Source organism: Sphaerodactylus townsendi, linkage group LG12, assembly GCF_021028975.2.
Source record: "Sphaerodactylus townsendi isolate TG3544 linkage group LG12, MPM_Stown_v2.3, whole genome shotgun sequence".
NCBI lineage: Eukaryota > Metazoa > Chordata > Lepidosauria > Squamata > Sphaerodactylidae > Sphaerodactylus > Sphaerodactylus townsendi.
This window is the reverse complement of record NC_059436.1, coordinates 6621623-6644359: the sequence shown is the minus strand read 5'-3', so window position 1 is coordinate 6644359 and position 22737 is coordinate 6621623. Positions and strand designations below refer to the sequence as shown.

At 42.4% G+C, this 22737-nt stretch overlaps 1 protein-coding gene across 1 annotated transcript in view; it reads left to right on the top strand.

The window, feature by feature from the left end:
* KCNU1 (potassium calcium-activated channel subfamily U member 1) overlaps positions 1-22737 on the top strand; it is a 92160-nt gene that overhangs the window by 51633 nt on the left and 17790 nt on the right. Inside the window, exons 23-25 of the mRNA XM_048513086.1 lie at positions 10242-10341; positions 14960-15184; positions 16522-16696. Coding sequence (XP_048369043.1) covers positions 10242-10341; positions 14960-15184; positions 16522-16696 — 500 coding nt within the window. The remainder of the gene's footprint in view (positions 1-10241; positions 10342-14959; positions 15185-16521; positions 16697-22737) is intronic.

Sequence of the window (22737 nt, the reverse complement as noted above, 5' to 3'; positions counted from 1 at the left end):
ATTTATATCCTTACCATAAAAACCTTCAACGGCCTATTTCCACACAATAAACCCATGTTAAAGGGACAGAACATTTTTCCAGGCCTTCTGACAACCACTTAAGATTTTTAAATTGTCTCTTGCCCAGCCTCTACATCTTTACATAATTTTAAAACTATATATTTACATTGTTTCAATCTTATTTTGTATGTTTTACAATTGTTCATCTCTTTTTTCCCCCCAATATGTTTTCATTTTCTGTCATTTTAGCACATCCCCATACAATTAGCAAATCGTTAAGGAATCCGTCCTCAGAATTTCTAAAATTTGTGAGGATTCTGGATTAAAATGGAGCTTTCCTGCAGTGAATTGTCTCAGTTCCTAAGAGTACACTGTCATAGCTGAATGATGTTAGGTGGGCAGCGCAGAAGGTATGTCTTTTAATCATCCCAGCAGGAAGAAGGTATAAACTTTGGAAGGGAAGGTGATAGAACTTTATCAAATTTTGTGCATCTGGAGAAACTGGAAGGAAAATTGTTTCCCTTACTCCATGTGTTAGAATTCAGGGTCATCCAGTCAAACTGATTGGCAGTAGATCCAAGCCAGACAAACCCCCCCCCCCCCCCGGCACAGGAATTAGTTTATGGTGGACACCATAAGTTGGAAACTGAGCAGGCTTAGGACCTGGAAGAGAGATCACCAAGACTGAAGGTGGAGTTCCTAAGACATTAGCTCTGGTTGGAAATAAGTTTACAATGGTGCTGTGTGGTTTCCGGGCTGTATGGCCGTGTTCTAGCAGCATTCTCTCCTGACGTTTCGCCTGCATCTGTGGCTGGCATCTTCAGAAGATGCCAGCCACAGATGCAGGCGAAAAGTCAGGAGAGAATGCTGCTAGAACACGGCCATACAGCCCGGAAACCACACAGCACCTAAGTGATTCCGGCCGTGAAAGCCTTCGACAATACAAGTTTACAATGTTTTTGTCTTTCCTCCAAGAAGGTTTAAAGGTTTATCCTCACAACAATCCTGTGAAGTAGGCTAAACTAGAACATAGTTCTCACCCACTCTTTTCCTGGTTCTTGTTTCCAACTAACTTTTTTGTTCCCTTTGTAACATCTCTTCATACCCGTCTATGTCTTATGAATGGACGCTGTGCTCATCAGACGAAGTTGGCTCTAATTCACATAAGCCCATGGTGGAGTACATTCTTTAAGATAGAACTGGACTCCAGTTCAACTATGCTAAAGGCTCCTTGCTCTCTCATCCAAAGGAAGCTAACGTGTTGTGTGGCCTCTGGATTCTCTGCTTATGGAAGCAGGGAGCCTTTATTTTTGCAATATTCATTCTATTTACAAATAGTCAAGCAGAATATATTACAAGGAGCCCAACCACTGGTGCTGCATCCAAGTCCCAAACAGAGAAGTACTTAGGCCTATAGGCAGTTCCTCTTCACTGCTTTCAATTCGGTTATACACATTGCTCTCTTCCCCACCCCCTCCCCACCTTGAATTTACTACAGTTTCTCTGCCCTCTGGCTCTGATTGGTTTCACATTCAGAAGATGGAAGGGAGATATTTCTAGACATTAAAGAAATCATCCCTGGTCATTAAGGAACATTAACCTTCTTTTGTCGCGTCCCTGAATGCCCATTAGTCTGAAATCATAACAATAGGGCAATTCATGCTAATCAAGATAGCAAAACTCAGAGCAGCTACAATCACATGTACTGGCTGTTTGAGTACCTTCCTGATTCACGCTACACTGAAAGACTGCTTGTTAATTTCATTACTATTACATAAAGGACAGGATAGTGGTAGCATCCCATGTGCTAAACAGACCCTTTGACTGATAGCATTGTTGTTACATTACATTATACTACATTAAGGTGTGCCCTTCTCTCCATTTTCCTTATACTTTGCATTTTCCATTCATACCACCTGCAATTCTGGGATTTTTTTTCATAATTAAGTCCTGATTCTGTTACTTGCTTGATAAAATGGAGGTAGTGAGCTCCATGGTACAGAGCAGTAAGATGCAGTATTGCAGTCAAAGCTTTGCTTATGACCTGAGTGAGATCTCTTTTTATATAATTTTCATTGATTTTATAACTACTGCAAGAAAACTAATAAGAACAATTACACAGTAGTCAGTCCTCAGAGCGATCCGGTCAGTCCTCCTCCTCCTCCTCCCTCCTCCTCCTCCTCCCGTATGCTAAATAGCATATTGGGCAACAAAGTGCTCTCCAGCGATTTCTGGTCAATTCAGAGCCAGTGTTTCCACCTCTTCCCATGAAATATTCAGTGCCTTCAGGTCTTGTTCGAATTTTCTCCTCCAAGGCCGTTTCCGCACGGCCCCCCAGGCGCCCCCACGCCGGCAAGAATTCTGCCGGCGGGGCGGAGGTTGCCGCTGGCACGTTAATAGCGTGTAAAGCGGCCTCAGGGTGAGGCCGGCGGAGGACAGGCGTCTTCGCGATGGAGTCGCCTCTGCCCTCCTTTCGTCCCACTCACCTTTTGTCCTCCGTCATCAGCCTGCTGGTTTCTGAAGCTCCTCGCTTCCACGCTGCCCCTCCTGACCTCCGGGGGGGTCGGAGGACAGTGAGGGAGGGGCTTCGGAGGCCAGCAGGCGGACAACAGGGACAAGGTGAGTGGACGGAAAGGAAATGAAGGGTGTTCCCGGCGGTGCTGTTCTCGCGACCGCATCGCAGGGAACACGCCTTGTTGGGGCTAAAAACAACCATTTAAAGGGGTTGTTGTTTAGGTGGCCTGAAGCGCCCGCCCTGGGGAGGGGAGTGAAGTCAGGTCGGCTGCTGCTCGCGCTTGCAGCAGCGCCGCTTCGTCGCGAAATGGCTCCCTGGGAATAAGAGGCGTTTTGCCGTGTCCCCTGTGGGCGCCATAAAAGGCTTACGTCGTGCGGAAACGGCCCAAGTGTTTTGGAAGCATCCTCACTGTCATTTGGGATCAGGGGGTATCCACCTCATTGCAGTCTTTGGGATCTGACCATTCTCCACACAAAGGATGTGGCCAGCCAGTCATAGTCTTCTGTGCGCAACAATCGTATGTCGTTTGCACATGCCGCTGCTTCAGAGAACCTCTTCATTAGAGATGTGGTCATAATATCAGAACTATAAAGGCAACATGGGTGAAAAACTAAAAATAACTAAAAAATTTGGACTTCTCCTGTTGTTGAAGTTATCCATAATATAATAAACTTTTCCTTGATATCAAAATTAGAAAGCTTTAAAACCTTCGTATGTACATTAAACCAAATTTCATCTCTAAAAAATAGCAAAGTAAATGCAGATATAACTATATTGTGACATTATTTCCCTAACTTAGTTTAAAAAATTAAGACTTATATATGAAAATCCTCTATCCCTCCTTAAACATCTCTTCCACAAATTTATATAATTAAAACTTACATCTAACGTTTCTCTAGGGTTAGTATTAACATTCATATATGACTTTTTAATCTGTTTATCAGGTTTCATCATAATATTTAAATAATTCAACAACTAGATATTTTAAGTAGCATCCTTATTGTTCCTTTTGAAACATTCTTTAGCACTTGCTGTAGAGGTGATTCTGTTGCTGTCTTTTGTATGTGAAAAGAAGACCCTCCCATTTAAGACAAGGCAATTGTATCTGTTCCTTCCTTAGATTATCAGCTAGAAAAGCAAAGTCTTTTCTCTTTTGTAAGACTATCAAGGGTATTTCTTTTATCACAATTACATCTTTCTCCTCCATCTTGAGTGGTGATTTTGTATGAGTCACTAAGGCGGAGTCCGCACGGCCAAAAACAGTGCCCTGGAATGGTAAAAACACTGTTTCCGGGGGTGCTGTTCACATGGGTGCTGCCTTCATGAGGCAGCACCATACTTCCCCCCCCCCCCACCAGAGCAGAAATGCATTTCCCACCAGGGCAGAACAGTGTTTCCCAGCTGGCACCATGGGAATGGCACTGGGTTGGAGGCACTGCTTTTTGGTGCCTTCATTATCTCTCCCTGTGGAGCACCTTGGGGTCAGAGGGCAGCGTGGACATGCCTCCCTGTCCCTGCGGAGCTCTGCAGAGAGAGAAGGAAAGTGTGGGGAAAGAAAATGGAAGCGCCTCTGTGCGGAGGTGCCCCCACAGACCACAGTCGCTCTGGGGTCGTTTGCACCTTAGCGTGTGAACGGCCCTGGGGCTTGATACTGCTGTAGGGAACCATGTGGAATTTGCCTAAGATTTGATCAACAGTTTCTTTTGCAAAGATGACAATATCACTGAAAACATCCTGTAATTTTAGATCTTTTTAGTTAACTCTATAGACTTTTTCCAATCTTTTGAAGAATCCTGTTTCTCTGGTATCTGCATATTCTCAGCCTTAAGGCCTTCACTCTGGTCTGATATTTGAGACATAGTATGACTTGATCATAAGATTTAAGTTCCATTTGTACAGAATAAGGTTGTTGTTTTTTTCAAATCTTTGACCTCCTCCTTTGTTGTCTCTCAGTCTTCTTCCAGCTGTACAAGTTGGGAAAAAACAGATTTAATTTCTTTAAACTCCTTCAGAAGTTCATCCATCATGGCTGGTATATTTCCCAATTATTTACTTGGATTATTTCCAATCTTTTTAGAGAGTCTATTTCAGTGTGCAGATATAGCTTTCACCTGAGTTAGATCTCGACAGAAGTCAATTTCAGGTAGCGGGCTCAAGGTTGACAGCCTTCCATCCTTTTGAGGTTTGTAAAATGAGTACCCAGCTTGCTGTGGTAAACTGTAGATGACTGGGGAAGGCAATGGCAAACCATCCTGTGAACATTGTCTTCCTGTAAACATCATGATGTGATGTCACCCCATGGGTCAGTAATGTCTCAACGCTTGCACAATGGACTACCTTTACCTTTTGCGCTTTCAGTGTTTTAGTAGTATGCTTTATGGAAGATTTACTGCAGATTTTATATCAGTGGCTCAGCAGGAGAAACACTGATTTTTCAGCCAGCAACCATTTACAGTTTCATCTGAAGTTGTCAAGAATTAGTTAGGCCCAAAGGCAAAGATACAGTGTTTTGCTGCTGCTGCTGCTGTTATTGTTATTGCTTGCATATTCCAAGTATTTTCTTGGAACTTCTACAGGGAATATCTCTCTCTCTCTCTCTCTCTCTCTCTCTCTCTCTCTCTCTCTCTCTCTCATTCATTCATTCTCTTTCTTTCTTTGTAAATAAATAGTTCATAACTAAACTAAATATCATTTTGTTTGTACTCTTCTCCCAACACGGTAAATATAATCATTATTAAAATGTTACCATGTACTTGGTGATTTGTTTTATCTGTCTACAGGGGCCTTTTGCTGATTAGTGGTTGGAATGCTATAAATAATAATCATTTTCAATTACAATAAGCCCTTCCAAACATGTATACATTTATTAAATTTTCCATGATCATGAGCAAAACATATTGTTGAGCTGTTATAGATCAAGTGGTGTTAATTCATGGTAATGAAATACTGAGGCAGAGTCAACTGTTTCCCAAAACACTGCATTAAAGTGAAAAGGAAACATTATGCAGTCTTTGCTACATTTGAAATCGACCACGTTTCTTTGCGAGAATATTCCCATAGTGTTGTATGAAAACTGCTGTGATTTATAGCGCCTGGACAGATCAGAATAACCCAGGTTCAAATCCCGGTTCATATCTTTGGGCCAGTTCAGCCTGCCACAGAGGATTGCTGTGATTCAAAACTGGAACGCAAAGAAGAGAGTGTGTATGTCATGCTGAACCCTTCAGAGGAAGGGTGCAATAAAAATTAAATAGCAGTCCTTCCAACAGCAAGTGTGATGGTTTCATATCTTCTTGGTAGAGTAGCAAAACAAGATAAGGCAAGGAAAATGGCCTATTCAAGCTCCTTGTTTTATTTTATTTGTGCGAGTGTGTGTGCTTTATTCCCAGATCAAATTGTAGGATGAACACCATGAAATGTGCGTGCCTACCCCATCCTAATTACCCCACTACAGTACCAGCCCGTAGCATACCACATCATACCGCGCCGTATGCCTTTATTGGTGTAAAAATACATAGCATGATCCATAGTGAAAAACTGAGATTTTAAATTAAGCGTGAACAAACAAGTAAAAATGGCCCATTTTTACAGAAATGAATTTTAAAATGCCACAGTTTATCTCCCATTCTTAGCATGATGCAACTTTCTGGCTTCTTGCAAAAATTTGGCTACTTTCTCGCTTAATTCAGAATTGGAATTATTCATAAGAAATATCAACATAACAGAATTGTGAAGTCCTGTCTTACGTACTAGAGCAGGGCTTATATACTTCACTCAGATCTCAAGATAAAAAGGACAATACAGTGGAGCCTGCTGAATAGTTTCAATGCAGCCTGCTTTACAGGGGCAATGCCTGAGGACAGGACCAGGAGCTGTGTAGCATTCTGACCTCCTGGTCCTGATCTCTGGGAATCTTACTCAGCCCTTCGTCAGCTGTCAGGATTTTACCAGGTAATTCTCACAAGTATCCCCACATGCCACAAGAACCAGAAACTTTGTTTTCAGATAAGAACAAAAGCAGAGTCTCTGTTCTTTTGAAGGCCTCAGCCCCTGCCCCAGTGCTTGGACCTCTGGAGTACCTGGTTGGCCACTGTGTGAGACAGGGTGCTGGACTATATGGACATTTGATGTTCTTATGACTCTTTGTTGTTGTTGTTGTCCTTACAGAATCAGACCATTTTCTCTGGCATCCTGCTCTTCACAGTTTGTAGAACACAAAAGCATGTGAATACTTAGTGATGTTTTAGCTGATCCTACTAAAAAGGATTTGATTCTGCATTTGTTTTGCAAAGATTTCATAAAAACGTTCTACAATGTGTTCTTCTGGTCCAGTCCAAGCCCACTGGAATCCATTGGCTTACACTGGTATACATCTGCTTAAGACTTCATTCGCCAGCTTTGATTTGCTTCAATAGGGTTGGGGGAAAAAACACAGCTGAAATTAGCCCTTTCTGGTTGTTCTGATTTTGATGTTCTAGCCTTGCATAATGAGAGAAAACATTACCCATAATGTATTGTCGAAGGTTTTCATGGCCGGATTAAACTGGTTCTGGTGGGTTTTCCGGGCTGTGTGGACGTGGTCTGGTGGATTTTGTTCCTAACATTTCGCCTGCATCTGTGGCTGGCATCTTCAGAGGTGTATCACAGAGGGAAGTCTGTTTCACACTGTGTCTAAGTGAGAAGGGAAAGTTTAGTGTGGTATATTGTCCATGTCCCAGGGTGGGGAACCAATCATTAAGTGTTTGGGTTGAACTTGCTATGCAAAGGTGTGGTTGAGTGCATTGTATTGCGGGTGGGGTTATCAGTCCATTTTTTAAGTACTGGGAGCTGACTTTGTGGCTGCAGGCTAATGGCTACTCCGCTACAGAAATCAGAAGACCTTTAAGGCCAAGATAAACCCAGAGGACTGAAGAGAAACAGCCCACCACCGGAAAAAATATTTCTACCATACATCAAGGGAATCATGGATCAAATAGGGAAACTGATGAAAAAGCATTACCGACAGACCATCTTCAAACCCATCAGGAAAATACAGCAAATGCTACATTCAGCAAAGGACAAGAGAGACCCCCGCACTTCTGCAGGAGTATATCGCATACCCTGTAGCTGTGGAAAGGTCTACATAGGAATCACAAAACGCAGCATTCAGACCCGTATTAAGGAACACGAAAGACACTGTCGGCTTAACCATCCTGAAAAATCTGCAGTTGCAGAACATGTGTTAAACAAAACTGGACATAATATTTTATTTGAGAACACTTAAATTCTGGACGAGATTCAGGAAGCTTACTATGTCCAGACTGCACAGGGAGGCCATTGAAATCTGGCCACAAACACCAGGACAACTTTAATAAGAAAGAAGCGAGATGTTAAAAAATTAGCAAAAGCCTGGCTCCCAGTACCTTTAAAAAAATGGACTGGATAAATCCCACCAATGCACTGCAATGCACTCATCCACACCTTTGCATAGCAAGTTCCACCCAAACACTTAATGATTGGTTCCCCACCCTGGGACATGGACAATATACCACACTAAACTTTCCCTTCTCACTCAGACACAGTGTGTAACAGACTTTTCTCTATGATACGCCTCTGAAGATGCCAGCCACAGATGCAGGCAAAACGTTAGGAACAAAATCCACCAGACCACGGCCACACAGCCCGGAAAACCCACCAGAACCAATTCCCCATAATCCTCCCAATGCATACAGTTTCAGTTTCATCTGTATAGGGCAACCTGGTTATTTTCCTACATCAGGACATTTAAATGTGCAAAAATCCATCTTTTCGGTGGGACAAACAAAGCTGGAAAATATATGTACCATTCTGTTCGCCCAAATAGCAATGGTGCATAGCATGATCTCCTTTTATGCACAGCTGGATCACCAAAGTCATAATACATGGACAGGGTAGTGTGAAAAGTCCTCAGAACATCTGGCCACAAACCTGTCCCAGACCCTATATTTCTATTTCTAACCTCCTCATCCTTCATGCCTCATGTTCCTGAAAATCTTCAGTACATTCTCCAAAATGATTCACTGATTTCCCAAGAAAAGTAGATTCCTGAAAAGCTCCTTTGATTTGCAGAGAATGTTGCAGAAAGGGAACGTTAGTTAAGGCCCAGAAAGATAGATGAGCATTCTTTTTTTCTTTTTCTTTTCTTTTTCTTTCCTTTTTTTGGCTTTCACAATGATATCTAGAGAAGCATGCTTTGGTGATGAAGTGTGTTTCAAGCAGCCTTGCCTTTTTATTTCCCTACCCAGAGCTCTGACAGGTGTTTCCTCCAGGGCATCAATGCTTCCTATAACATTTGAGTGAAGGGAGATATCATCTGTGACAGCTTGTGTACATAGATCATGGTTTTATGATGATGGGAAAGTGTGCACTGATTGATTTGCTGATCTGGGCTGAGTTTAAAGAGCTTGCAAGAAGATAGCTTCTTTCTTGCCAAAACACAATTTAATCACCAGCTGACCAATCCATCATTTGGGCAGGAAGGAGGAGGTTCAAATGCTGGGGAGGTGCCAGATGACTAATGGACAGAAATGTCTATTCTTGGCATAGGTGTACTGAGAGACACCAGCTAATTTATTCTTTCACATTATCCTCTACTATCAGTGATTTCCTTTCAAGAAACCCATTCAAAATGGCAAAAAGAAAGAGGAAATGTGACCCCGCGCCACATTTGCTTTCTGCTGCATAAAATCAAACCTAAAGATGCATTCAAACGTGAACTTTTCAGGGATGGCTAGAAAGGTGTTTGGCAAGGACCCATCAATCATGTCTGCCTTTACTAAATAGGGTGACTTAGAATTTCTCCTTCCAGCAGTTTGGACCCAAAGAATCACTATTCCAATATTCCACTGCTCCCTTTGGCAAACCAAAGCTATGAGTCTTAATTTTAGCATCAGTTTCTGTTTCCTTGTGCTGATGTTTTCATATAAAATGTGTGTGTGTGTGTGTGTGTGTTTCATTATTATTTGTGTGATGCCAATATTATATACATCAATGTCATATATTGTATGGTAAAAAACACATAAAATCCATGGGAAAAAATCAGATATAGATTTTCATTCAAGGTCAATGGGGTATTTGCTTTATGGGCAGCCCAATCCGGGGGGGGGGGGATCTCCCTCTGGAGCTGGTACTCCCATGTGCCAGCAGAAATACCCTTTCCTCCAGTGCAAGGGGCAGATGTGCTGGCAGAGAGGCAACTTACCCAGGTGGCTGAGCACTGCTCAGATTCATGGTACCTGACCTGGAAGCTGGCTCTGTTGCCCAAACCCACTGGCACAAAATGCTGTGTGTCATGACTGTGGGCATTTCAGGGGTGGGGCCAAAGTTGGATTTCAGAGCCTGATTGGGCCCCATGCACAAGCAGACTGTTCTGCAGAGGACAGGTCAACCCAGTGCTTTTCAATGGGAGGTCAATGGGTTTTCCAAATGACTATGGTTCTCATATTTATGTCTGTGTAGCTAGTAAGATAGCTCAATGAAAATTTTAAACAGGAAACCTATATATTGCCAGAATTGACAGGACCAACTGAGTACAACTATGTACTTTTGGGGCTGAAAAGGTGTCCAGGACATCTTACTTATATTGAGTGGAAAAGACCTATGTTTAGTTGGGGAACTGCTTTTTATGGAGAAGCCATCGTTTATTATGCCAGGGTCTCATCAACTAGGCCATTCTGTTTCCTACTAATCCGTCATTTTGTCCACCTAGAAGTTCAACTATTATAGAAGAAAAAATAAGTGACATCATGCTAGACAGTACAGGAATGTTCCATTGGTGTGAAGCTGTGCCTTTAGAAAAAGCCCTCTTGGTAGGTATAATACTGATAAGGGAATGCAGCCCACTTTGATTTTAATTCTTGTGTGACATAAGAATGCAATATTAAGAGCTCTCCTGAAAACATTGACACCTATGAGGTTTCAGTATGCTGATGTTAGACTGCCAGGTTGGGATATTTCTGGAAATTTGCACAGTGCCTGGGGAAGGTGGTGTTTGAAGACAGTGAGAACTCACTGGTGTGTGATGTCACTGTACAGCCTCCATTTCTCCAAGACTCTATGGTTTTCCGAGAATCCACCCTCCAAGAGTGCCAAGGAAACTGTAGTCTGGAAATCAGTTGTAATTCTGAGAGAACCCTATCGTGGTAACCTGGAGATGATATCTGGGCCTTTACTACCTAGATGTCTATATGGTTTGCCTTTCTCCCGCCCTGTTTTAGACCACTGGGAGAAGAGAAATGCCTGTGGCCAGCTGAGTTTAAACAGATTTAAAAATGTAAAAACATGAAGCTGTTGTTTATTATACTGTGGGGACATAGTGATAGCTTTTTTTAAAAAAACACTCTTTTTCCTGACAAAACCAATGTATAACAGAGATTGATTGATTGATTAGTTGGTTGAAAACATTTATATCCCATCTAAATGGATCCATATGGTGGCTTACAACAAACTATAAAACAAATATGCACAAAAAATATCCCCAAAGTGACAACAATCTAAAAACACGCATTTTCAGAAAAATAAATGAAAGAGCAGCATCTACAAATTATACATCATAGACTTCTCCTAAAAGGTACTACCTTTCCTTTATACTTAAATACTGCTGGCACATAGACCAGGAATATAAGACATGATTTGCATAGGCGGATTCCGCATGGGCCAAAAACAGCATTGTGAAAACAGTTTGAAAACAGTGTAAAAGGGTTTACAGCATTTTCACACTACTGTTTTCACAACACTGTTTTTGGCCCATGCGGAATCCGCCATACAGAAGATTCCAGGATAGATTCTTGCAGCATCGAAATTAAACAGAGACTTAGTATCCCAGAGGGGAAAATGCCATTTTGCTCAAATGTCTGCATTCAGACATCATGATGAATTAAAGTTTAGTTCAAAAGAGAATGTCTTCAATCATGCTTCATGCGCAAAGCAGGAGGCAGGGAAGCATACAAGCACAGCCTTATGGACGAACCTCTCTTTGGGGTGGATCCAGACAACTTTTTCACTCAACCTCACCCAGTTCCCATCCATACTACAACTTCCATCTCACGTGGCTTTTATACATGCAAACTCCCTGATTCTCAGCATAGTGTTTTTCAGTGGCCAAAGGGAATACCTCTTCCTTTATCACCTGCAGAAAAACTGGCTGGCTCCTACCCTTTGTCATAACATGTGAATCCATCTTAAAGTGATTTTTTTTGTGAGTTTGTTCTGTCTCTTTTGGACTGCTGTGTATAAAAGACCAGTAGTATCCACTTCCTATATACTTCCCCACCCTTCTTTCTTTTGTTGTGCTACAGTTATTTTATGTCTTTTACTTTGCTTGTTTAAAACTGAATTTGCATTGTTGAAATGGCATCCATTCACTGAAATGACCTGTTAATATCATGCATCTTTAGCTTTGAAATCGGGGTACATCAGGATCCCATAATCCAACACCTTCATAATCAGGGGAACCAATTACTTTATTTACCAATTTCAAGTAACTTCCATTTTCTCCACACCTGTCATGTGAGTGTTTTTGCACTGTGCATCTGGAGATTGTATAGCATCATAAATGATCTGCACTTTAACCTGTACTGGAAATTTTATAATGCACAGGAATGAACCCCCAGATCTATGCAGAGAAAGTCTGTGTTCACAGGAAACATGACAACATCCAGAGATTCCTTTCTTTAAATTATTGAGGGGGGGTGGGGGTTGCTGTTTTGTTTACAGCTTTTCACACATGGTATTTTAGCATTTAATGTAAATTGCACCAACAACTGCATAATGCAGTCCTGGAGAGGAGGGAATGCATATGTCTGTGGCCCCTTCCACACATGCAGAATAATGCACCTTCAGTCCACTTCCACAATTGTTTGAAAGTGGATCTTTCTATTCCGCACAGTAAAATCCAGCTTCAAAGTACATTGAAAGTGCATTATTCTGCGTGTGTGGAAGGGGTGTGTGTATTGCTCTGAGAGGGAGGGTGTGTTACAAAGGCTGTGACCCCAGACCAGGGGTCTGCAACCTGTGGCTCTCCAGAAGTTCGTGGACTACAATTCCCATCAGCCCCCTGCCAGGGGCTGATGGGAATTGTAGTCTATGAACATCTGGAGAGCCACATGTTGCAGACCCCTGCCCCAGACACATACACAAACAATGCTCTTTTATTTTCCTGAAACTCAGCGAGATGAGATCGTCCCCTGACAATTAATGCCCATGGAGAAAGTATCTCATCAACCATGCTGATTCATCAACATGATAAAGGAAGAGTCAGCAGAGAACATTACATGATTACTTTTTAAAACCCTAAATTCCAGGGGCTTTGGAGCATCCCTACCTGTGTCACACTTATGAACCTATTTCTTCAGGTGCCAGAATACAAAAACTGTGACTTCCTGACGAAAATTTCAGTTGAACTCGGATAGCACAATCAATTTGGCCACCGAGGCTCAAAGAAAAATGGGCCAGTGGCAAGCTTCTTGGAGTGAAGACTGACATCCATTTTTAACTGAGGTAGAAATTGGACTGGGACGTGGGAAACCCAAGTTCAAGTCCCCACTTGCATCATGGAAGTTTGCTGAGTGACCTTAGGCCATTGACACATTTTCAGGCCTGCCCCTGGCTAATATTTGGATGGGAGACCTCCAAGGAATTCCAGGGCTATGACAAGAGGACAGACAATGGCAAACCATACTTGAATGTCTCTTGCCTAAAAAATTCTAGGCTGATTCCGCATGGGCCAAAAACAACGGTGTGAAAACAGTGTGAAAACAGTATAAACCCTTTTACACCGTTTTAAACCCTTTTACACCATTTTCACACTGTTTTCACACTGCTGTTTTTGGCCTATGCGGAATCAGCCCTAGAGAGTTGTTAAAAGTCAACTTGAGGGGTTAGAGGGGTGGTTTAAATACATTATTTGTGGCATGGTTTTCAAGTCAAGGAACAGATAATCATAGCAGTTCCCCTGCACTGAGAATGTCTGACCGCCCGCAACCCACAATCTTAGGTTTTTTTCCCCAATCATCCTTATTAAAAGGCCTACAGAATGGATCGTTTCAATTGTTTAGCATCCCTTGACAGACTAATAATTGGATTTAAGGCACGTTCCACTAAATAGAACTCGAGGTTTCATTAATCAGTTTAGACTAATCCAATTAGTTAGAGATGATCATTTAATTTGGCTATGATTCTAATCAGTCATCAGCAAAGTTCTCCTGACATGAGCCTTTTATTACCCTCAGAACAAAAAAACCCCATCGTGGCATGAGTGTTTTATGAAGGCATGAGCTTGACAGCTCTCGATTGGGACTGTGGACATATACCATGTACCAATCATGTAAAGGTTTCCTCAGTCACACCTAATTAATAGTTGCTTTGTCACGTCACATGCACAACGACTGTACAGAAATTAGTGTTGTGTGCTATGAAGCAACATGACGATTTTCTTTACAGGACTCTAATTTGTACGTATGTAACAGGAACATACACAGTTTATCTAGAAAATAATTAACTGAGTCCAACCAGCTTTTCTGCCAGTGAATAAAGGAGACATCATCTTTGACCACCCAAAAGGGCAATGCTGAGAATAATGGGGACCTACATATACAAAAACTACAGAGGGGTAGGAAGTATAATATAGAAGGCAGCTTTGAGAGACTGTTGGCCCTATCCAAAGGGGGGGGGGGATGAATCCACTTGTGGAAGTGACATGCGGCTGCCCCAGCAGATATGCCTTCCTTGGGGCACTTGTCCTGGGGGAGGGGCAAAACAGGCAGCGCACGACCACTTCAGCCATCCGCAGCACTAGGATACAACACCGGACACAGCCCTGCCTGGGTGCCAGAACCCCTGTGCCCTTGCCAGTATAGCTGTGGCAGTCCAGGGGCATAATTTGGGGAAGAGCTGACTTTAGTTGGCTCCCTCCTGGCTGTTCACTCCATTGTGCGAGCGGACGAGACAGCTGACTTATGATACCCAAAATGGGGTGTAAATCTATTCTGCCCAGTAGGGGCTTCCTGATGACAGGGGACTTTTAAACTTTTTAAGCCTCCCCAGACCCACTGGGAAGCCTCCAGGGGAGCGGTGGGGCAGCACCACATCAACGCCACAGCCCATTACTCCTGCGTTTGAATGGGGCTGTGAGTGAAAAAGATGACTAGTAGACCCAACTAAATAGGAGGCCTGGAGTTACTGCTTCAGGTTAAACAGTCCAGACTGACTAGCTAAAATCTGATTTTTTAAAAAAATTGTTGATTCGATTCACAAGCCCTTCTGAAAATTTGGACATGCTTTGCCCGAAGGGGAATTAAATATGAACTTCATGTTTGTCTGTCGCTGCCTAAGTTATGTGTCTTGTGATCCAAATTCTCCTGCGATACTGCTTTCATAAGGGAACAAACTCTTTCATAGCCACAGACAGTTATTTTCTGTCTCCTTTAGAAGCAAAAAAAGAAGTTCGTCCCTTTGCTGCGCAATCACATTGTCGTCTGTGTTTTCGGAAACGACAGCTCACCACTGATTGGACTACGCAACTTTGTGATGCCTCTGCGTGCCAGTAACTTCACCTTAACTGAACTGAAGGATATTGTCTTTGTTGGCTCTCTTGAATATCTCGAGAGAGAATGGGAATTCATCAATAATTTCCCTAAACTATACTTATTCCAGGTATGCAGATCCTTTATTGTTCGTTTCAAGCTTCCTTTGTATTTTCCTATTATAGGAAACCTGTATTTTACTCTAGGCCTAGCCCCTCCAAATTTCTGTGGTTTCAAAATGACAGACACTGAAAAGAAGAATGGGGATTACTTCACTTGGGCTTCTGCTCCTCCTCTGTGACCACTCGGTTGTCAAAAAAGCCATATTTTTATACATGTGGACTAATGAAACTGCCTTATGCTGAATCAGACTTTTGACAAATATTACCTACTCAGACTGGAAGCTGCTCTCCAGGGTCTCAGGCGGAGGCCTTTCACATTACCTCCTATCGGCATTTTTTAACTGGGGTTGCCAGGGGTTGGACCTGAGACCATTTGCATGCACAACTGAGGCCCACTCCGCATGGGCCAAAAACTCCAGTTGGTGGGGGGAGAACTTCGCACGGCTTCTGCCTCTGAAACGAGGCAGCACCATGTTTTTTCCCCCAACCAGTGGGGAAACAGTGTTTTTGAAACTTGCTAAATGAGCGAGTTTTTCTAAAAACATTGTTTTGTACCCAGTGCCGAGCGAACAGCACCAGGGGGAGGCGCCGCTTTTAGTTTTGTTTTAAACTTACCTTCTCTTCCTTGCAGAGCTCTGCAGGGATGAGGGGACACGCCTCCTGCCTGCCAACCCCCAAGGCATTGCCATGGCCACAGGTGCATGTCCCTTGTTCCTGTGGAGCTGCGCAGGGAAGTGAAGGTAAGTTTAAAACAAAATAGATGTGCCTCCATGCTAAGTGGTCCAGTTGTTGTAGCAGCAATGCCTTAATGTGGGCTTGATCTGTATTTCTGGGATGTAACAGCCCTTGGAACAAGCTTCTGTGCTTCTGTATACACATTCAACTGAAGCTTGAATTCGGCAGCGGTCTCAGGGCCTGTTCTCATGTCCACCTATGTATGACACTCATAGGAACTCAGTTCTTAGGTGCACAGGAGTCAAATTTAAGATCATAGTGACAGAAGAGGCTTAAGCTGCCAAATTTTTTTCAATCTGAAATGATGTTTCCTGGGGAAATTTATGTTTCACTGCATTGCTACATTTCAGTTCCCCCAAGGAGACTGAATAGATGTCCTGTGTGGTCATTTCAAGGTAGGAAAACACAAGGGTTAAACCTTTCCACTCTGCTCCCCACAGTCCCAGTGGATATTGGACTCCCATCCACCTTGGAGCTGAGTTCTCAGCATGGAACACTAGGCACACATGTGATCCAAAGTCTTTATGGTAGCTGCTGGATTTACTACCCTGTGAATTGGTCTGGCACTGCTCTCTAATTCTCATACCCTTCATCTTTACTCTTTTACCAGGGCAGTGCCCTTTCCTGTGCAGACTTGAAGGCTGTCAACATTAAGCACTGTACAATATGTGTTGTACTCTCAGCCTACGACAGAGGCTCTGGTGATCTGACCTTAGTGGACACAAAATCTATCCTGGCAACCCTCAACATCCGTTCCATACCATTTAAGTTCAGTGCATCAGGAGGTAAGAGGAGGAAGGTGGAGAAAGTACTCTAGTCCATAGGGATACAATGAGCCTTGTTTCTCCTGTGGTTCAACCTGTGATAAGTGCTGCTAAGTCTACTCATGAGCTAAGTCTGTGTTGCTAGGAATGTCTTATAATCACCGGTACTTCTGATATTGTTAAAGTGATGTTTGGTATGCCACGTCTGAGATAGTGTTCTGGTTACATTGTTCCCCAGTTTCTGTAATCCTAGGCCTGTTGCATTGTGTGTGTGGCTGTTTCAACATTTTGTAATTAAGCCTCCGTGATGCACTTTAAATTAAGTACATAAATAAATGTGCGCCCTTTAAAAGTGTCAACTGTCAACAATTTTAAAGGGAATGGTTATACTGAACCACTATTATTGACGACCTTCTTCAGCAGGGAAACTCAGCTGGTAGACTTTTGCCTGTTTTACAAACTCACAGCATTTGCAAATTAGGAACAGACCCTTCCCCCTTTGAACCTGAGCTGAGAAATGGCAGTGCAAGCAATTTCTACTATCATTGCTATAAGACTTCTAGGAAAAATTTGAAGAAACTTCCTGTCCTCCTTCTGACCTAAAACCCCCATTTTATCGTGGCTTCTTCCTTGCACAGATTTCTCCCATAGTTATAGGCCCCTTCCGCACACGCAAAATAATGCGTTTTCAAACCACTTTCACAACTGTTTGCAAGTGGATTTTGCTATTCCGCACAGCTTCAAAGAGCACTGAAAGCAGTTTGAAAGTGCATTATTCTGCATGTGCAGAATGAGCCATATATTGGGTGCCATTTTCTATTACGTCACATGAAATGTTCCCTAAATGTTTTGTGCACCCTTTTTGCCATCCAGTCACATCTGATTTACGGCTATCCTGGTAGAGTTTTCAAGGCAAGAGGCGTTCAGAGGTTGTTTGCCATTGCCTGCCTCTGCATCATGACTGGTATTTCTTGGTGGTCTCCCTTCCAAATACTAATCAGGGCCAATCCATCTAATCTTCTGAGCTCTGGCTAGATCAGGCTAGCCTGGGCAATCTGGGTCAGGGCTACAACATGCATTCATAATGCATACAGATGTACCAAACCAATAGAGAAAGCAGAAGATCAAAAATGTTGACAAAAAATAAAGGTAAACACCAAAAATCATGGAACAGTCATTCCAGTTTGATTCATATATATTGAATAGTGAATGTTTTTAGGGAAGTAGAAGAATGTGGGTTGTGTCTCCTTTAGGCAGAAGAGGCTCCTGGCTTGGACCTGCATGCAAAACTGCTCCAATCTTGGAGGACTTTTAAAAATCTTTATTGCTTCTCTTCCCCGCCCTCCACCTTTAATTTTGCAAAAGAGTGAGATTTGTGATCCTCTTGGGAAAGACAAAATATTAATTAACTGGCAATGAGGTGGCAATGGATGGCTTCACTAAGTGGTTTGCCCATTTCTTTAGTATCATTCAAGAGATTTTATAATACTCAGTGCCAAAGCAAAGATTAGAGTAATGAAGGAACGTTAGGAAGAGCCAGTGAAGTCACTAAAATGTATAATTACCACATTCGGAATATAAATTTACATAGCTTGTAATGCTTGGACGTATTCGGAATCAAACAATTCCTTAAGAAAGCTTTTTCTTCAGCTCATCATTTGAAACTGAGAAGCCTTCCGCACATGCAAAATAATGCATTTTCAAACCACTTTCACAACTGTTTGCAAGTGGATTTTGCTATTCTGCACAGCTTCAAAGAGCACTAAAAGCAGTTTGAAAGTGCATTATTCTGCATGTGTGGAATGAGCCTAAGCTTCTGCACATGGACAGAGTATGTCTTCAGCTGAAATCTGTTTGGCAATCAAGTTGAAGACACCATCTCCAGTTGAAAGGATCAAATAGCAAGTGAAGTGAAAACTCTCCATCTGAGACCCTGGAGAGCTACTTCCAGTCCAAGTAGACCATTTGAACCTTGGCAGGCCAATCGTTTGATTCAGTATAAGACACTGATGTATGTTCTTCACATGTTCTTGTACCTTCACAAGAAGGTCACTCAAGCATGATAAAGAAAATCCTGTGACTTTTTAAAAAAAATCAAAAATACCCCTCGAAGTTTGCAAGTGTTTTATGAACCATGCAAAATGTTCATGTGTGTTCACACAATCATGCGTGCACAAGTACTGTCTTCTCCCTCAGCCATTCTCCTTCCTCATTAGTTCCTCCCAAGCCAAGCCTTTCTGAAGGTGAAAAGGTTATGGAACGTTATTTTGTAACGCTACCCACAGAGAAGGCTAACCGTGATGTAAAAGGGATCAAATGCAATAAAGTTGATCACTGAGTGCTGAATACAGCATAATAGTTCTGTGAGCTACAGGAAAAAGATTTAATATGTTTTTGATTCGGCTGTGAAGTTACTTGTCTGGTTTTTTTAAAAAAATAAAGACAATTAAAAACCTGCCTTTTAAACACAATGCTTCTCAGTCGCTGACAGACCCATTTTTGAGTTGTTTTGACATACTGCCACCCTGCTGTTCCCATTCGGTTGTTATTTTAAACTTTGCAACAGTAGATAAAGTCTCTTTGTTTCACATCAAAAACTTTGCCAAAACTGCATTTTTTGTCATGACTGTGATGCAGGCTTAGAATGCAACTCCCTTGAATAATTTAAAAAAAATCTCAGGAAATGTTAGGCCTGCATTTCAGAGACAACAATAACAAGTCGTGTTTTTCAAAGTTTCAAACTGCATTACAACTAAGGGGTAGTTCAAACATTCAAGAAAATGCTTCCCCGGTAGGAATGATTTTGAATTTCTCACCCATACTGCTTTGAGGTAAAATACTCACTTCAGTTAAATACCCACTGTGTAAATGGAATGGGACAATTATATATTTTCATGCTGTTTTCTATCAATCTGCTACATTTTTGATTTTTTGATCCTCTTCCAATGCACCTGCTAGATCACCCTAGTGGGCTTCATGGCCATTTGGGGATTTGAACCTGCATCTCCCTGACTCTCATGTGACATTTATCCACTGCATCACACTGGTTCAAGTCTTTTCCATTAATATGTGCATTTTCCCTCACAATTGTGAGTCTAGATTAGCATTACACACATATTAATCCTTCACATATACATTGCACATAAAATTACTGTATACATTGCTCATGAAAACATACAAGATTAACAGCTACATTGCACAGTACAGTTGTATAAGACAATAAACATATTTCACTTATTAATGCATCATCACATACTGCTCATATAATTGCTGTGTACATTGTCTGTGAAAATGCAAAAGAAGACACAATTAAGATGAATCTTCAAAACTAGCCATAAAGAGAAAAACAAAAAGCAAACAGGACTCACAGAGGGCCTTTCTGCACGGGCGTTTTATGGCGGCCTGGGGACGGCAAAAATGCCGTCCCCAGGGGGCGCAGCTGCTGCGCAGCCGCGCCGCCCTCGCACCGCCCGACCAGCACGAAGCCGGCATTTCCCAACCTCGCTCGGGGAGTGAGGTTGTTGGGAAACACCGGCTTGGAGCCGCTGCCATGCGAACAGCCCCCCTGCTCTGCGACGCTGAAGCAGGCACGCAGGGCCAGGGTGGTATGTCTCCAGGCCTCGGCTACGCGCCGGAGGGCCAGGGACAAGCTGGGTCAGCCGGGCAACGGCACTCCGCAGCACCGTCATCCCGGCTGTTTCTGGGGCCATTCATGCAAACGGTCCCAGGGGGGTTGAGTGGGCGCGGAATGCGCCGACCCAACCCCCAGCGACGCCATGCAGAAACGGCCATAGAGAAGAGACCACAATTCACAAAATAGTAATACAGTTTTATCAACTTCTTCAGTTAGATGAAAGCCAAGCATTCTGGATCTTAAAACAAAGAACCCTATCTTAAAACAAAGAACCCTTCTTGCAAGCACCCAGAGAATTTGTTCCCCCACATCCTATGGCATTTCAACACCTTTACCTGACTTAATGCCAAAATACATGAGCAATCTGATTACTCCTCATCTACGCAGATTCTTTATTATGGCACAATTGAATATTCTCCCAACTGCCCAAATGAGAGGAAGATACAATAACACGCCACAGGAAAACAGTTTGTTTCTGCAACCAAGGTTCTCTGGAATCGACAGAACACGTTCTCCTTAAATGCAATAAATTCGACTGCCATCACCCCATTTTTCTCAAAGCCATCAGGAAGGAAAAGGCTCCAGCAAAATCAGACACAGGGACTTGGTAGCGTTCCTCCTCAGTGATTCCCACCCATGTACCACAGAGACAGTTGCCAGATTTCTAGATTTGATCCTTGGTCCCAGAGGGAATTTTATGTACTAGTTTTAAATTAACCAATTTCATCCTGTAAATGGTTAAATTGTTTTATGCCATTAAAAGTTTTTGGAATTTGAGAAGGGACCACAAGGGCCATCGAGTCCAACCCCCTGCCATACAGGAACACACCATCTAAGCACTCTTGACAGATGGCCATCCAGCATCAGTTTAAAAACCTCCAAATAAGAAGACTCCACCACACTCTGAGGCAGTATATTCCACTGTGGAACAGCCCTAACCATCAGGAAATTTTTCCTGATGTTTAGGTGAAATATTTTTTCCAGTACCTTGAACCCATTAATTGGCCATGCTGGTAGGGGCTGATGGGAATTGTAGTTCCTGAACATCTGGAGAGCCGCAGGTTCCCTACCCCTGATCCAGGGGAATTGATCTCTGTAAATCTGGAGACCAGCTGAAATTCCAGTAGAACTCCGGTAGAACGCTAGAGTTGGAAATCCTATACACATATGCTCTAAAAGTTTCTGGGACCATTATTATATCAGTATAAGACTGTGGCTTTTTCTGCACAGCACAAATAAAACATTTTCAAGATGGGGAAAAAAGCATTTGGGGGTGGAATTCTGCACAGTTATTTTTTAAAAAAAATTATTATAATTGCCCACCCCTGAAGGGCTCTGGGCAGTACACAATCTAAAACATCAGATAACGTACATCATAAACACAACATTTAAAATACAGCAGAAAAGCCTAATATCACTAAAATCGCTATCAAATGGTGATCAATAATCAACAGGGCTGTCAAAAGATCTTATCTTACAACCAGCATACAGAATGGACAGAGGGCAGAGGGGATGGCACTATCAGCGGCCGGCTCCCCAAAGGTCCAGTGAAACAAGATGTTTTGGAAAAAAAATATTTATGCTCAAAACAGGGGAATTTTTTTTGAAAATGCTAAATTAGTGATCTTGTTTCCTGAGACGTTTTGAAAATATTTCCTGCGTGTTGTGCGGAAAGCAGGAAACATGCAGGAGAAGGGCTAAAAAAAAAGGAAGACATGGTTGGTAGAAAGCAGGCTCAAACCAAAGGCATTCCATGTCTTAGCGTGGCTGGCAGACCAGCATGCAAATAGACTGTCAAATAATGATGCATGCCAGAATGGAAATAGACTGTCAGAATGATGACAGCCATCCCCAGTGTGTGATGATTGCAGGAAATCTGCTTGTCCACACAGAGCATGTATCCTTCACTGCCATGGCTAATGGCCAGTGGTAGGGCTATCATCAGTGAATCTGACCCATCCAGTCTATTTTATAAGGGTTCCTTGGAAGCCCGCTATGCAACTCTTTGTAAACAAAGTCTTTGTAAAGTAATTTGGAAGACCCATTGAAAAGCATTGTTTTCTGAGGATTCATGCAGATGCTTCAGTGCAGTGTTTTCCAACATGGAAAGGTTTATATTTCTCTGTATCACTCTAATTAGTACCCTGTCATGTTACGTCGCAAGCAGGTTGGCAAACCTAGGTATTGAACTAAATAATCTGTGGCATAATCTAAACATACAACAGTAATTAAACCTGACAACTTAATATGCTGCTGCAATTCAAATATACAGTAGTAGGATGCAATTAAGTAATCTTTGGTAATAGCACCCTGCCAAGATGAGGGATTTCAGGTATAGGGCTGTGTACTTCGTGGCAGCAAAAATATTGACATAAGAAAAACATGTCCAGCCAAATGACTGAATGCATATTCAAATTAGGCACAACAG